This window comes from Phaethon aethereus (genome assembly GCF_964289735.1).
Source record: "Phaethon aethereus genome assembly, chromosome: 5".
Lineage (NCBI taxonomy): Eukaryota > Metazoa > Chordata > Aves > Phaethontiformes > Phaethontidae > Phaethon > Phaethon aethereus.
In genome coordinates, this window is record NC_138579.1 from 30912918 (window position 1) to 30930561 (window position 17644).

The 17644-nt window shown below is 35.5% G+C and overlaps 1 protein-coding gene across 2 annotated transcripts in view; it reads right to left on the reverse strand.

Moving 5' to 3' along the window:
• Window positions 1-17644, reverse strand: part of AKAP6 (A-kinase anchoring protein 6) — a gene marked incomplete at its 5' end in the record, with an annotated part of 225980 nt that overhangs the window by 136239 nt on the left and 72097 nt on the right. For both annotated transcript variants that reach the window (XM_082000781.1, XM_082000780.1), the window contains 2 exons: window positions 5231-5394; window positions 6665-6761. In XM_082000781.1, the coding sequence (XP_081856907.1) occupies window positions 5231-5394; window positions 6665-6761 (261 nt within the window). The remainder of the gene's footprint in view (window positions 1-5230; window positions 5395-6664; window positions 6762-17644) is intronic.

Genomic DNA, 17644 nt, shown 5'->3' on the forward strand with positions numbered 1-17644 from the left:
TACATTTCTATTCAAAAAAAAAAGACTTGATTAAGCCATGAGCCGTAGACCAGGATAGCATGTGCATCACCAGATGAAATCCACTTTCCATATGTCTGCACAATGTCAGAGATGGAGGTCTGATTTCCATTTCATTATCTTTCGAATTGTTACTGATGAAGTGATGGCTATTTACTTGACATTTTATTCCACAATATTAAGAACATGAGACATAGGGTTGAATGCATGCATCTGATCCTGAGTTTGTGCATGTGGAAGTCAGAGAGAGATTGTGAGTTAAATAAATAAATTCAGTTTGAGGTGTGATGTTTTAAAAGTCCTCTGTGACTTAACAAACTCCAGCAACCCGAGTAAAATGATCCCTCTAGCATATGCTATTCCTGCCCTTTCACTAGACACAACTAACTCGAGAAGAGAGTGAAGACCAGTTACACGTGCCATTTGACAACTTCAAAGCACTGACCATTGAAATAATATACGCAATATTTCAACTGCATATATTTGACACTAGAAACCCAGTTTTCAAAGTGGTTATATAAGTAAAACACTAGATTCTGAAATCATGCTATCTGTTTTCTGTTGACAATATTTAAGACTGTCCCAATAATAGACTTTCCCTGTTTCTAAATAATGGAAGACATAAAAAAAATACCTGTGTGTTGGCTTTAATATTACAGTACATGCATCATACTGATGTCTGCAGATTAGAAATCTAGAGCTGATAAAAGACTCACAAATATGATATTCCTCTGCACTGATCACAAAGATGCCAAAACACTCCATTAGTATATGCCTTTTGTATCAAAGTATTAATCTAAATGTAGTCATAGCAGCATTATTGTTACTATTAAGTTACAAGTCTGAACTAATAAAGAAGGACTGTTACTATACTCTAACTTTTGCTATGTCTTCTCCATTTCACAAATTCATCCTCATATTAAAACACTGAGCAGGATGTAATTGTTCTGGACTGCAGTGTTTAGTCCACCCACTAGGTCTGAGTCCAGTGTCACTATAAAACTGTCTGTCAAGGAGCATTCCTGGAATCCCAAACTGTGGTAAATATTAAACAGCTTCACCAAGTTTTCATTTTTTTCATTAAAATCACTCTTCTGTGTACTGAAGACTCTTTGTTTAGAATGGCTGTAAAAACTGTAAAATTATGCACAACTGAGTGGGAGAAGATCCCGGAAGTGTGCGATGCTTAGTTACATATCAAGAGGAAATTACGCTGGTTTTCTTTTCCCCTTTACACATCAAACGCTGTTATCCTGAGCAATCTACTATTTATGTGATTTTACATTTACTTTATTAAACATATTTTGACCTCTTCTTCTAATATTCTTCAGATCCCTACTGCTTCTAAACCACTGACAGACAAACTGATTACAGAGTTAAGACAATCTTCCCACAAGTGCTTCTTTCCTGAGACAACTAAGTCAAATTTCAATGTTCTAAGCATTAGGCCAAATGCCTTAACCAGTTTCATGCTTTTTTCTCTGAAGCTGGAATGGAAATGTAGAAATGTTTTTCAGTAATATAGCAATTATTCTGGAAAGGAACATGTTCAGTACAGACTACATATATATTTCTAGACTACACCATTATTCTTTTAAACTACCAGCCTTAAGGTTCTGATGTTATCCTCTGAACTGTTACACAAAAAAAACCAAAACTTAATTCAAACATTTACTTACAGAACAAAGATATCCAGATCCAAAAAGTATAGTCATGAACTAATTGTCCAAATGCATGCTGGAAGAAGAACTTACAGCTGAGCCTAAGAGTACTATTCCATACAATTTTGAATGAAGGAGAATGTCTACTATGGGCAAATGCTATTAAGATTTGTGTACTTTTCAAGGACATTAGTTATGCGATTAACTTACAAACTCTTCAGAAAGCAATGAACTTTTCCACCAAACTATGAGTTAAATAGATCAGGGTAATATTCAGGCAGTAACATTCACAGCCACTAGAAAAGAAAGTACATCATGTTATTTTTCAATACCACTCTTTACTGTTTATTGAAAGCAATACTGTTCCAGTAGGCCTTTCCTGATGGAGAAGTGGCCCAATTATAAAGAGATCAGTTACAAAACAAGTGGTCTCAGACATCTCCGGAAGGTGAAAAAAGAAAAGATACACACATATATGCAAACATTCCTCCTATTTTCCACATATTTTACAGTATTACTTACTACTTCCATCAGGAGAAAACGCCTACTGTTAGCTAAGTGTCTTAAGACACCTGAATGAAAGTCAGATGTACTGTATGTCATGTTTATGGCTATAATGTTAGAACAGTACTTGTTGGAATGTATCATGGCAATTCTGAGGTTTATTTTTAAAGGTACTTCTCGATGGGGTAAGAAGGTAAAACCTTATATCCTCCAATTTAAGCTGAATACAGACATGATTCGTTTATTTATAAAAATGATGGAATAACAGCTTTAGTAAATCACAGAATCACTAAGGTTGGAAAGGACCTTCAAGATCATCAAGTCCAACCATTAATCCAGCACCATTATGTTCCCTAAACCATGTCTTGAAGCACCACATCCACACGTTTTTTGAACACTTCCAGAGACGGCAACTCTACCACCTCCCTGGGCAGCCTGTTCCAATGCTTGACCACCCTCTCGGTGAAAAAATTCTTCCTAATATCCAATCTAAACCTCCCCTGGCGCAACTTGAGGCCATTTCCTCTCGTCCTTTTGCTGGTTACTTGGGAGAAGAGGCCAACACCCTCGTCGCCACAATCCCCTTTCAGGTAGTTGTAGAGAGCGATAAGGTCTCCCTCAGCCTCCTCTTCTCCAGACTAAACAACCCCAGTTCCCTCAGCTGCTCCCCATAAGACTTGTGTTCCAGACCCCTCACCAGCTTTGTTGCCCTTCTCTGGACACGCTCAGCACATACTTACTTAAAGAAGAGATCTCATTGTTCTTCTAAGATTGTACAAAGAAGGCAATACATTAGAAGACCTCAGGCAGGGCCCTTCCAACCCAAACTATTCTATGATTCTGTGACCAGAAGTATTTAAATCCCCTTAAGATTTCTACAGCAATCACTGTAAGCCACTATGAAACTTACATACAAGAAAACGAAAAATTTCATAAGAAAAATATTAATTCTTTACTATAAATGTTGACAATGTATTTCTAGAGTGCAGAATGTCCCTCTCTCCCTTCCACTCTCCATTGCTTGCATAAAAGATGCCATAGCACTATGAAAACATGTTTTAAAAGTCCTAAGGGAAAGTTTCCTAGGGTCTTAGAAATCTGTAAAGAAATAGGAAAAGGAGGAATTTCAAACACCAACACTGTTCCTATAGTTTCTTAAAAAAAGCAAAAAGAAAAATACCCTCTGGATATAATCTTTAGATTTCCTATTATACTTCTCAGGTTCCTTTTTGGCTTTTGAAATAAATGCAAACTGAAATCTACAGTTATATTACCAACTGTATTTTAATTTTAGTTAATCTTTCAGCATGAAGAAGTAGATGGCATTTGACTGCAATATTGCCCATACTTACAAGAATCATATAGAGATGTGATTCAATGAATAACATGAAAATACCTTTTTTTGTCATTGTTTTGTTTACTTGTGTTTTTATTTAACTGTAGGCACAAAAAACCCCATTGCTTCAGGTTCCTATCTCTATGATAAAAAGCACAGGGCAAGGAGATACGACCTATCTATATGAAAAATTTACTGCAACATAAGCTCTGCCTCCATTTCTCCCTTTTCAAGCAAATATTTTAATATAATTATTCCAGGCTAGGGATTCCATAATTTTCATAGTAAAATCAAGCTGGATTTTAGAACACTTTTTATGTGATAGTTTTGATTAAGCAGTTAGACTTTTGGCCATGGATGAGTCAAGCTGTTCAGAGATAGAGGGTCATATTATTGGCGGGGTAGAAACTTAACTTTGAGCTAGTCTGTTTACTTCAACAGACCTAACTATGAAACCAAGTGTTGCTTCACTGCTTGCTTCCTAAAGTAAGAGCTATGTGGCACAGGAGCATTTTCCACTATGCAAGTGATGAAGGATATCAGTTCAAATTGTGCCTCCTGCATATAGGTCTTTTTCTGTATTTTTGTTCCATTGTTATCCTTGGCTCTTCCTCCACAACCTCTAAGATCATTCTTGCAATGCAGAATTATGGTAAGAAAACACCAGAACATTTCATGTAATCCTAGTCAACAGTCACTCTACAAACTACTCTCGAGGAAGTACTGAATATCAATGCAAAGAATTGTCTGGCATCAGAATCTGAAAATGTACTCAGCACAACCATCTCTGTTATTTCCAGAAACAGGAATCTTGACTATTTCTATAAATTTCAGCCTGCTGCATGCCAAGATATTAAGAGTTATTGGATTGCTCTGCTGCATAATCTTTGCTTAGAATGCATTGGAAAAAATCAACACTTTCCAATGCACCCTCCCACAACCACCTTTGATTACTACTGATGGTAGTGAAAGGTACTGGACCCTATGCCAGAAGTTTCTACTGTGTGTAGTGTCCCTATACTGCTTGCACCAATTTGAATAAGCATGGTTTGTATTTAAAATGCTCATACAAAAAATTAAGTTTGGCAACTACTAAGTACTGTAGCCCTCTTTAATAATTAAATATCCACAAAATGATGATAGGTGTCAATACCTTTTTCTCAAAGTACTTGTTGTATTCAACACATGCACCATTATGGAGGACTTAAAACTCAGAGCAAAAAGATTTGTGAAAAGGCATATGACCTTCTTCCCACTACAATGGCCATCCCCTAATTAAGCAATGCATCTGATAGTCATTAACAGGAATGAGATAATGAATCACTTTCTCTCTTCTTTGTTAATTTGCTGTAACCAAGCGGCTAATGGATGTCAGAGCTGAGTGATTGCACTGATTATAGTGATTTATAGTTGCAACAAAACAATTTAAAACCATTCTGATTATTCATGTTAAAGATGCTTTATGTTTTGTTTACTAAATGTTTTATGTTCCCCCTCATGCCCCTCTACAGACAATGAGACAGGTCTTCCTGGAAAACTTGAAAGTTCTAAGATTTTTTATTGTTTCAGAGTAAGGCATTGCATTTTGTTTATAAAAAAAAGTTTACCCAGTAGAAATGAAAAGCCTTAGGGTGGAAAGAAAACTTCAGTGGTGCCTAGTTCAAAAGAAGACGGAAATAAGAGGAAATAAGGCAAACTTCAAGCCACTTACCTTAGGGCTCCCAGTCCCTTCCTCATTCTCTGCAGACACATCAGTAGCTAGTATCTCTGCTTTGATGATATCCAGAGCCCTAAGAATCCAGCTGTGTTGCCGTTTGATTTGCCTCTGTAGTTCCTTCCATTGACTTGCAATCATCTGCAGCATGTCCTTCAGTCCTTCTCCAAAATGAAGGGGAAAAAAGTAAAAACAGTAAAACCAGCTGCATCTTTAAATATTATTCTTTCTTTAAAGAATTAGCAGGATATTTAAAACAATAAATGCAACAAGAATTTGAATGCAGTTTCTCAGCAATAAATCCAAGCATTGCTATTGTTCATACCACAGAACAATGCTATAGGGTCAAAACATTTCTTTTAGCCATCAAGTTAAATTTTGATTATGTTTAAGCTGACAATTTCAAGAAAAGGAAAATCCCACATAAACTGTGATTTCTATGCAGTAGGGAATGTTATGGTAATCTCACCCTCTAATATCTAGTCTTTATCTTGAAACATTTCATAATCTTCCAAATACATTTTTCTTACCTCCAACTCCTGTAAATATTTTCTGTAGTTTACACATTACCATTTTCTAAGTGTATGATGACATGCATACCCTTCTCTGCTATGGCTTCTATACCTGTTTGGAACTATACATAGAAGTCACTAATTTCCTACAGCTTTCACGTTACACAGGTCTGTCTGATGCTGTGAAACAACAGGGACACAATGTATAACATGATGAGAAAACTGTAGACCAAAGGATAACTTCAACCTGGATGAAAAGCATGCTAACTAGGCCAAAATTAAGATGGCATTCCATAGCAGTATATGCTGATTAAACCTTATTATCATACAAGTCACGCAAACGTCTTAAAATATAGGGGGTGGTAGGGATAGAAAAAGGGAAATCAGTATATCTTTCCCCCTCCTCTCAATTTAAGGCCTCTGCAGAAAAAGACAAGCCTAACCAAAGGAAAAAGGTGTTTTTAATTTTAATGTATTCCTCATAAATATATTAAAATCAATGTAAGAATTAGTTTAAGTGGCAAAATAAAGCTTTACCAATGCAATTACCTATGCACAGTATGTAAAAATACATATGTATTTGAAATTCTAATTCATTATCTTAACGTTATTTCCATAGCACCTACATCAAAGAATGTGTCAGTGTGAAGTTTTCAGTGATGTGATTTCAATTGAAACTCAGCTGAGCAGCAAGACCAAAATAAAATGAACAGACTATTTGCAGGCAGTATTTCATTTTATAAGTATCACTGCATTGTATGCAGTATATGAAACATTTATAAATCTTGAAGGTCAATCTGATAATGTAAATATTAATAATACATAAGGAAGTGAATATATGCAGTAATTTACAGCAATGCTTCTTCATTCTTTAATAGTCTGGAGACATAAAGACTTGCAATATTTCAGAAGGATTTACCTGATTTGTGAGATACAATAAGCTCAAGAAGTTGACGTCCTTCTTCTACTACTGCTTCTTTTAAAGCACAGTGGCTATCTACATTCAACTTAAAACTCTGCAAAAAAAGAAAAGAAAAAAAGAGAGAAAGAAACTCAGTATCAGACATTGGAGAGGCAGTTATCATAAAACACATGTACAAAATTACTTGCTGCTTTTTATCAAGGACCACATCCCCATTTACTCAATAGCCAAACTAATTTGCGATACTAAAAGCTATTGATATTTTGGATCTGGGCTCGAAATGTTTCCATTAGATCAGCAAAGTGCATCTGTGTTGAAACAGCTGACAAATCTAGAAATTCATTAGGTTTTATGAAAAGTCACAACCCGTAGGCTATATCTGGAGTAAGAGTGTTCTATAAAATACACTAAATTTATGCCACCACATATGAGCTCTGTTTTTTCAGATTTCTTTGAAATGTTGGTGATAGCACTATTTATGAAACCATAAAAAAATTACAGCATTGAATATATTGGCCTTATGCGCACTCAAACAAATCTATTAATATTGTGTTTGAGTTAACTCTCTCATCCGTTTTCAAAGAACAAATCAGACTGCTTTAGATCTCCGCATTCTTAATTTGTAAAGCAAGTATTTTTCATCCTTTTTTGCACTAATATTTTTACTCGTTTACAAAAGATCTCTGCTTTAACAATGATTAAAATATTGTGTTTCTTTTTTTAATTTATTCTTACTTTTTACAAATTGCATTAAAATCTAGTCACAGAGAGAGGAACTAGAAACATGACTGACTATACGTTATGCCATACACCACTGATAACTTGGATAAATTTGTCAATTATTTGCCAGAGCTTCTCACTCATAGTTGCGTGTAAGAAAAAAACCCAAAATACAATAAATAAAGGGATACTTGCTTTAATTAATCATAAATCATGTGCAGCCCTGAACGTGAACATGCAACTCTTTTTTTCTCTTTGAAATGTCTACAGAATGAAAGAAAACAATATTTGACCCCTTGGAAGAAAAGAGTTTTGCCTTCTCTTGGGAACGACTTAACTGGCAGAGATGAAAGGAGACTTTGCAAGTACACATTTGTAGCTTCTGGTTTTTACAAAACTTATTTATACTTCTCCAAATACTAGCGACCATGCTAGTACTGAAGTAGCGGACACCACAAAATACTCAAAAGCCCTAATTTCTTAGGGAAGCAACCATTTCCTTTCTCTCCTAACTCCTGCAGTCAGGCTGACTGGCATAGCAGAAAATAATATTGCCAGAACTGTAATAAAATGATGTTCTTTTACTGTATTTGTCATGGTTGAAAGAGGCATGTTACTCAGACAGACTCTTTGCAGTCTTTCAGGCAGCAGTCTACCTGACAGTTAGTGACAGAATGTTTTTGTGAATTCTCCATTCAAATAAAGAGCAATAAACAGGAATTTTGCTACCTTCAGCATTTTTTCTAGCCCAATTTTCCTTGTATGGTCATCTGAATATACTGTTTTGTACCAGCTGTTGAACAACTGGATCAGCCAAGAGAAGTTAAACAGGAAAAAGGATGCCTAGTTTATGTCTGTCCCTTTCTTAAATCTAGAGTTTTATGCGCCCAAATCTAGAAGTTCTTTTTCCTTCATAAGAGCACGTCTGAACAAGCAGTGACAATATTTAATTTACTGTTTACTTAAAACAGGCTTGTGCTGAATAGTTTGTAATCATGCACTTCACAGGAAATGCACTATGCGTGTGCCTCACACAGCAAAAGAGAACCTAAAGGACCTGAGAGTAGGTTGTGTAATTTCATATAATTGAAGTTGAGTATAGATGCAGCTGGATGTGTCAGTGTCTCAAGATGATGTGGATGTGTTTGATAGGAAAATTGGAAAAGATGAGGTATTCTTTTTCATTAGGAAAAAAAAGACACTTGCTGTCCTAGAAAAGATTCATTTAACATAACGCACCAGATACTACAATACAGCTTGATTTTCAGGTGCACCTATTAACCAGTAATAATGTTAAACTGAAGAAGCAAAATATGATGAATAAAGATGGGGCCAAACTTTTGGGTTTTGACTAGCAATATTCTTCTGGTGCAAAATTCTGATTTTTATGGATAAATTATGTGTGGCACAAATACCATGAACATACACAAAACTTAGCAGAAATAAACGCTTATGAGCACAGAGGCATCAAAAGGAGGGAATTCATGTAAGTATAAATACCAACATAAGCGAAGGAAATTGTCAGTTGATGTAGTGAAGTATGAGTTTTGGCTTTTGAATTATGTATGTATATTTAATTTCTTACGGGTGATAATTTCCTAAGAAAAAGGAACAAATGGACAAGGGACACTGGAAATAATAGCCTTCAATCAGTGCATCAGTGCTCGTGGTTCCTCACACCTGCGGGGCTGAAAATGTGACACATGAAAAAGGCAGACAGAGTCGAAGATGTAACAAGTATTGCATGTATATACAATGGAGAGATGCAAATTTGCTAAAGGTAAAATCAGACCAAATATTTGGGATGGAAGAGGACCTTCAAACACAGAGGTCCTCTCCCATCCTGGATATTTCCCTTTCCATACTGTTTACTTATGGCATTTGGAAAATTGTAACCCTAACAGCGTGTGACTCAGGTACACTGCTGCCTTCCTCCTCTGATCTTCCCTGATAATGAATGAAGCCTTTGCATCTGAAAAGAGGAAAGGAGGAGTGAAGTCAATTAATCAAAGCCATTTTTCCAGACACATTTGCAGCTATGAAACAGTTTAAATATCACACATGAGCACATATACGTTATGGAAAATGCATGTGCATTGGCCTGACAGCAGATTCTTAAACAACACATTAATGTCATCCCTAGCACTACAGTGTATGTAATGTTGTTTACAAGCTGCAACAAGCAAAACTTCCTTACGAAGTTCTCTGCACTTTTCCCAGCCACCATGAACCTATATATAAATATCAACTGTTCTTATTTAGCAAGAGAAAAGTGAGGCAGGAATCATGCAGTTTTATTAAAGCTACAGAACTGTGAATAAACAGGAATAAAGACTCCAAAAGCGTAAGTACAAAGCCCCAGGAGTGCTATCTTCTGCTGACTGCATGGGGAGAAGGAGCCCAGCCTTCACAAAATGAAGCTTTCTGCTGACTTTTAGGAAACATTGATCCATCAGACAACAATACTGCAGAACCTCCATGGGGAAAAAAAGCAGCACCTCCCCATCTGTACTGGGCTGTGAACATACTAAAAATAAGAGTGCGCTTTTTCAGCCTATAATAATCTCTCCCTCTCAGCTGACTTGTCTATACAACTGGGGATGAGAAAAACTATTTGAAAAAACATTTATTTTACATTCCCCTGAGGATTTATTTTATGGCTGTGGATACTTACATTTAGGAAACTTCTATTGAGTAGGTAACCTACAGTATGTACATATCGAGCTCTGGTACGCAATCTTTCACTGTTTTGCAATCCTCTGTCCTTAGCAAATCCTTGTAATTTGGCAAAACACAACAACACACCACCACCACAATTCGGTAAAACACAATTCATGTTCGCAGTAAGGCCAGTCAACTATTCCAGAAGCACATAGACTTTGCATAGCATGCTTTTTTTTAAGTCATGATGTGTCCAACTAATTATTTCCAGTGTACTTTGTGTGTCTGAAACGCAAATAAATTGCTATGTAGGTATTATATGAACCTACAATGTATACATAAATATAGATTAGTTTAAATACCTTTGAGAAAAATACCACTGCTTCTAGGGCATTTATTTTTTAGAGCAATGGTACAGACAATTAAAATTATCTAATTGACCTATGATTTTAGAATTTGAAATAAAAAACTTAATTTAAAATTTCCTAATAGCCATTTGCATTTTTGGAGAAAACCACAGTATTACTAAAAGATAGGCTTCTATATTTAGGTACAGTTGAATGTATATTTTGGCTAAGAATGCAACACATCTAATTATAACACTCACTGTGACAGATATCATTAAATTGTGAAATTCAGAGTGATGGGAACAGTTTCTGGTAGAAAAGAAATGGGATTCTTTGACTGAGACAATCCTGGAGCGATAACCAAACTCCCACAAATATTATCAGCAATGTTATGTTTTGGATAGGGAGACAGTTTTAACACACAGCAAAATGCTACGCAAATGGAGCAACAAATATGTGTCACATTTATTAAATATATGCTATATACTAATAATCTCTAAAAAAATAACTGATGTTGAAAATTTTTTTTAAATTATCACATTTCATTTGTCTTAAAGGGAATATGACTTCAAACAGTTCCTGAAAATTTATTCTTATATTCTTAATATTCAGTTACTTTTGCAACCGCATTGGTCCTGGCACAGTTACCTCCCCATAGCTTGCTATGACAAAATACCAAGATACCAAGTACTGAATTCAACTTTTGGTTGTGGAAAGGTAGCTGTCTATTTTTATTTTTTTTTCTTGAGGAGTTACGACCACACAGAAAGTCTCTGGTCACTGCCTAGTATTTACGTACTTGAGTTAATAAACTAATAAGCCTCACAATAATGTAGCGATATCTTCATTCTCCTGAACACTACCTACCAATGACATTCAGTAAATCAAAAAAATAACTACCATGTAAGCTGCCCTTATATTAACATGAAAATGGTCATATATTTAGCATTCTAATGACATAATACTAAATACATAATTAATTGGCCAATGGTTATACAAATGGATATTCATATGCAATTTGTACATGGAAAATATCCTGTATTCTATGAAATAGTGCATTTCACACACTACTTCTACAAATATATCATCAAACTATTTGACTTTTTAACAATTGGGGAATATCTTATTTAGGAAAGCCTCACATTTTTCATCAGGGGCATAAGGCCTTCTTAGTATTAGGAGTCACTAGGATACGTTTTCCTGGGAATTAAATGTTACATATGAAACGCTGCAGTCAACACCTCCTTTGTTCATGTTTTCCACAAAACCTAGGTGACTATAAAGAATGTTTTATTTTCTTCTTTTCTTTTAAGCTATATCTCTATCAGAGTGACATTCCACCTGTTAAAAAGAACACAAGCACTACGGAAATGCTTTATGCACTTCCAGAGTAAAGGTTGATTTTTACCACAATAGCAGGGATTCTACCTTTGCTTATTAAGGAGAACATGGTGAATCCTCTTCTGAAGCTGCAGCACCCACTAAGGGTCTTTTTCTTCTCTCCCCAAGACTTGAGAACATACCCTCCCCATAGCAATGATGGCCAAGGGGCCCATTATCACCAACTGCTAAGAAAATCTCTAATGCCTGATACAATATCACCATCATTTTCCTTAGCTGAACCACGCATTATTTCCTTCTGCAACCAATGGGAACTGGTAGGTTATTTTTTAAGATTGAAGAACTAGTGAAAAGAAGATGTGGTCTTCTCCCCCTGCAACAATGAGAAAACTTTAAAAGACAGTAATTTCTTGGATTTCTCTAGGGGCAATTCCTTCCACTGGCATCTGTAGGCAGATAAAAACAGGCAAAATAACAATATCACTGTCTATGTTGATGCAAAATATCAGATTATAATCTAAAATGCCTTTAATATTGACATAAATCTGATCTGGGAACCTCACTACTGAAAACCCATAATCATCATCTCATGTTGGCATTGTGCCACTGTAGATCAGATGTAAGATGGTTTGACTGCTCAGACAATTTCTTTGTGTAAGTTTATCATTCATTTAAACATAATATTAACTGAACATTCTGAGTTCAAAATGTTTAGTAATGAGATAATTATAGCAACCCTGGGAATGATTTTACCTTCTGATCACTGATATGCATTCTCCACCTTTCACTTCATCTGAATGTACTTTTTGCCTGGGAGGATCAAGCACATTTATGACGAGACAAACTGGTGGGAGTTTAGTGAAGAGCAAACAAAGTATGTTTAAAGGTGGAAATGGTGGAAGATTATACGAAATAAACAAGACTGATTAAATGATGATTAAGAGAAAGGGCCATTATTATCTACTTATATTCCATGAATCTGAACACCGAGCAGAAAGAAGACTTATTAGCATAGTACAGTATCAGAGGGTATGGTAGATGGGGCTAATGGAATTAAATTAAGAAAGAGAAAATTTAAGATAAATACCAGTGAAATTTCCTCCAAAAGTCAGATCTAATAGATTGCGTAATAATCTCCTAAGGGAAATCGTGAAAGCTATGATCCCTTGAGACCTTTAAATCTAGACTGGATAAAAATGTAGGAGTAAGGACTGCAATGTTATGTGCTGACAGAGTAGTAGCCGAGGTCTTTCACATGCCACGGAATTTGTGACTGGCCAGAAAAACTAAATACAAAGGGGCAGGTTCTACCCCAGTCGTTCTACAGTAATTCATACTTGTGTAAAACCACCTCACCCCTTTCTTTGTCACAGCTTTTGCCATCCCAGACTTAAGCAATACATGTTTTTTCCCTTTGTTACCTCTTAACTATAAATAGCACAATCTTCCTCACATTAAATATTATAGGTCCCCCAATTTCTGTTTCTCATTCCTCATTGAGATTGTCAGTTCTTAGGTAATTTAGCCAAGTTTTGAATGCATAATTCTAGATGTGGAGAAAAAGGATGGTTAGCCCAACTCTCCAGGAAGCCTATTTTGCACGTTTAGTTTAGAAGGCATAGGGGCTATTTTTGCAGATATTTGATATTTCAAACTCACATAAATTCTTCTGCTGCCAACTCTAATTTCTTTTTTGTGTTTCACTACATAATTTTCTCTTTGCTTTTGTCTGTCTAAACATTTTACATTGTTAAAAAAAAAGTTAACATGAGGCTTCCTAAATTGAATCTCAGCTTGTTTATTATCAAGGGACAAGGAGGGATGGAAGAACACAGGCAGGAAAGCACACGGGCAAAACGGCTATGCAATAAAACAATTGCTAAGTTGCCGTAAGCATGGTGAACTGCACATCCATTCCATCATATAATAACTGTCCTTGGTCACTTCTTGTCTCCTTGAGATACTCAGGAAATAATCTGCAGAAGTCACAGTCTTCCGACTCTCTTTTCTATCAAGATGACATTTGTCTGGCTGATCTTACATGTTTCTAGGTACACTTCTTCCACCTGGAGACCTATCATGCCTGAAAGCTATTTCATCAAAATATGCCTAAGTTATATTATCCTACCACATGCAGAAAAAAGCCAGCCAAGAGAAAAAAAGCTTTCCAGCCCAAAGATAAATTCATGTGACATAGCAGTTTTGGCAAACATGGAGTTACTAAGGGAAAAAAAAAAATATATATAGTAAATTTATATTTAAATAATATATATAACATACATACCAAAAAGCACTCACTGGCATGAAATAACTCTATGTAGTTTTAGAACAATCCTTGAAGGATTTTAGTCCTATTAAAATTTCAGAGGAATATGAGGGACATGTAGTTTTCTTTTTATATATGTATAGATATGAAGTTTTATGCAATTTAAAGGTGAACTAAAATGCCTTCCTAGCAAAACATATCTAATAAACTGAGATCCCAAATTATTAACCCAATTCATTTGTAGAATTAAGAAATTAAAAAAAAAACCCAACATACGAGATGCAAAGAAAAACATTTACCAGTCAAGACCTCCATTCATGCCCCGAAATTTTCTATATTTCTGCTGAAAGCTTTGGCATTGCAGATACCAAAGCACAGACAGCAATTGTATTACTTCTAGTACTTGAAGTGTGAATGACATTATGCCTCTGAGAGACATAGCACAGAACCCATGGGAGTGGACCATAGCTCTTGGCAGGTAAGTAAAAGCAAATATAGCTTAAATTTTGCATAAAGTGTGCTTGTTGCATTGAGATCCTGGCATTATATACTTTTAATGATTTCCAATCTCAGAATTTTTTAAAAACTAAGATTCATTTCACTTTCAAAAATAAATTACAGACTACATCTATATTGTTCATACCAGCATACTAAAATTTCAGGCAATGGAATACATTTTAATATACATAAAAATTACAGAGTTCCTACATAAGCATTATGTAATTTATTAATAAAATAAAAATTACTTTCAAATCAAAGGTGTTTCAAAAGTTGTTACAATGATAAATTAGTGTAAAGAGCATGACCAAGCTGTCATTCAAAGAGTGGTTTTTCTGCAATTGCTATAAAGCTTCTAAGTCAGCACTTATGTGAACTATTTTTTCACTGAAATTTCCTGATCAAGTTAGTTCAAAATATTTTATAATGCCACTTTGATTTCATTATATTATTACAGGCACTGAATCCCCTGCACACAAACAATTTCTTCTGCAGGCCAGACACACAGTGGACCCAGTGGAATCCCTAACTTTCAGTGCTCATACTTACAGTATCTGTGTTTTGGAATACCTCACTGCCCAAGAGTTTTACAGTTTTCGGTGGTGAGAGTTGAGAAGGGATGAACATTTGTAACACTGCCGAATAAAGTTACCCTGCCTTGTTCAGCTTCGCCCACAAGTGCAAATGAATTTAAACATTTCCCAAAGTCTGAACAATCTGGGTTTTAACGTGCTCTATGACATCATTTGGCCTTGTTTGCTAAGAAAGCTACATGAGGTATTTAATACACACTCAAAGGAATATATCATCCTCTATATTCTTGCATGTAAAACAACACTGTGTTTTAAGGGTCTCATCACTCTCTCCTTCAAAGCAATAAACATTAGCTTAAAATTAATTTAATTAATTAAATTAATCCTGGATATCGGTGAAAATAAAATTCTAAATTTTAAATGTCAAACATCATGAATCAAAAAAACTCCAAGAGCAATACAGTTTTTCTTGAACATAGATCAAACTTGTTCATACACTATATTTCTAGACACTTAGATCAAAAGACTTCAAAATCCTCACAAGTGACAGAGTTTAGATTTTGGACATTACAATTTTCCCTTCTCCTTCAGAAGAAGAAGCAGAGCTATGTTAGAACGACATCCTGATATGCTTTGCCTTTGGTTTAATTCCTCCTCTGTCCAGAGAAAGCTGCAGCTCTCTGTGCTCAAAAAACTGGGACAGCCTCCTGTGGAGCTAGTTAGCAACTAGTATGTTACAGGCAGGCCCACCAGTGCTAACTTTCATTGTGGGGTCCTACCCCCTTCCTGTGCACAACTATGTAAATTTGGGATGCTAGCAAAGAGAAGAAAAGGAATCTGGGAGGGTTTGAAACAATCAAAACCCAAAGTACCTGCAGTATCTTTTTTTTCTTCACAGCTGTACAAAGTACCTACACAAGGTTAGGTATCTACACGTTTGGAAGACAAGTTCAGAAAAAAAATAGCACTCTTGGAAATTTATTAAGAAATCATTGCTTATGCTACAGGTTTGCACAAAATTAACTTCCTGTGTGGAACTGTGTGGTAACAGCTGGTAGCAACAGTATGAGAGGACAGTAAATAGACAGTCCCTTCCTTCATTAAAAACACACATAGTAATAACAGATCTCCATCACAACAGACCTCCTACTTCTGTGATGTTGGGAGCATAAACATGGCCCACTCCTCTTCCTTACAAAGAATAGATATGTGTCAGCTCTTCTTCATTGCATGACCTTATGGGAAACAGTTTTAGATCACATGCAGTATTTCTGTATTGGTCAGGACAACAGTACTGTGATTAACTGAATATATATATGGACTTCCTCTTATATATCTGATTTTTCTCTTACTTAGTCTGCAAAAACGTCACTGAAATTCTAAAGAACAGTCTAGTTTAGAAACCTCTATTATTCCCACTGCCAGCAACCATACACTCTGTGGCTCCAGACAACACCACAGGTACAGCCAAATGTATTAAATGACAGCAACATTTCATTCTGATGCTCTCGAGCACTTTAACTCAAGAAACAGAAAAACTTACATAGAGGTTATTGTGTTTACAGATTTTAAAAGCTGAACGTACACCCTTTGTTTAAGGTTGATGACTTACTTCCTATTAAGTCCTTTTATTTGCCTGTGTTACTTGAAATCTGCTGGATTTAGCCTATATCTCTGATTAGTATGTTCTGCAGGCTGCTTCCTATCTAAAAGGACATACATTCATGAACCCATGCATACCAAAAATACCTTTCAAGATAACAGCATAAAATTCAGAAATTCAAACTAACGATAGGCTAAACAGATTCAAACCAAAGTCCTTAGAGAAGCAAGAGATTAGTCCACTCATGGTGGTCAGACTCTTTAGCACCATCATCCTACAGATACTATTATGTATTTTGAGGAAAAAAATCTAAATTGTCTGCCATGAACATTGGAAATGCCCATGTAGCAAAAGCACAGTACATAACTTTGCCAGTTCAGAGCCTTTAATACATTTAATAAAATTACTGTTACCACTGCTACCACAAAGACAGCCAGTAGATTAGCCCAAGGCATGTGTATTTTACCTTATTTTCAATGAGAACAGGTATTTAATACTTCTCTAAACTGACATTTTTCAGAAAATGAGATTTTCAGGGAGATGAGAATGATTATTTTTTTCAGACATAGCAGACTTCTTGCAAACAGATGATCAGTTATCACGAGTTATCACAGAAGCATCATTATTTCACCAACATAATTTCTTAAATGTGAAAATACAATCTATTTTCTATATGAAAGCATTTGCTGTTTACAGCTAAGAAAGTGCTGAGCCATGGTGTGGCCAAAAACATTTACACTGGACACAGGAAAATTCTTATTTAATTTCTCGTTAGATAGTAAAACTCTCAAAACTCCCATATCTTAAGAAGAATTTGGTTTTGGAATGGAGATGACATCTACACTTCCTATACAGAAGAGAAGCAAATGTTACTGTGAGTCAACTTGTATAATTTGTTTGAAATAATAGTGATACTTTGTCTATGATATTTTTAAGATTGGAGCATGTAAAGTAAATATGGTGACTGAGAAGGCTAATATAATGGAACAATTCCGGGCTAAAAAGTAC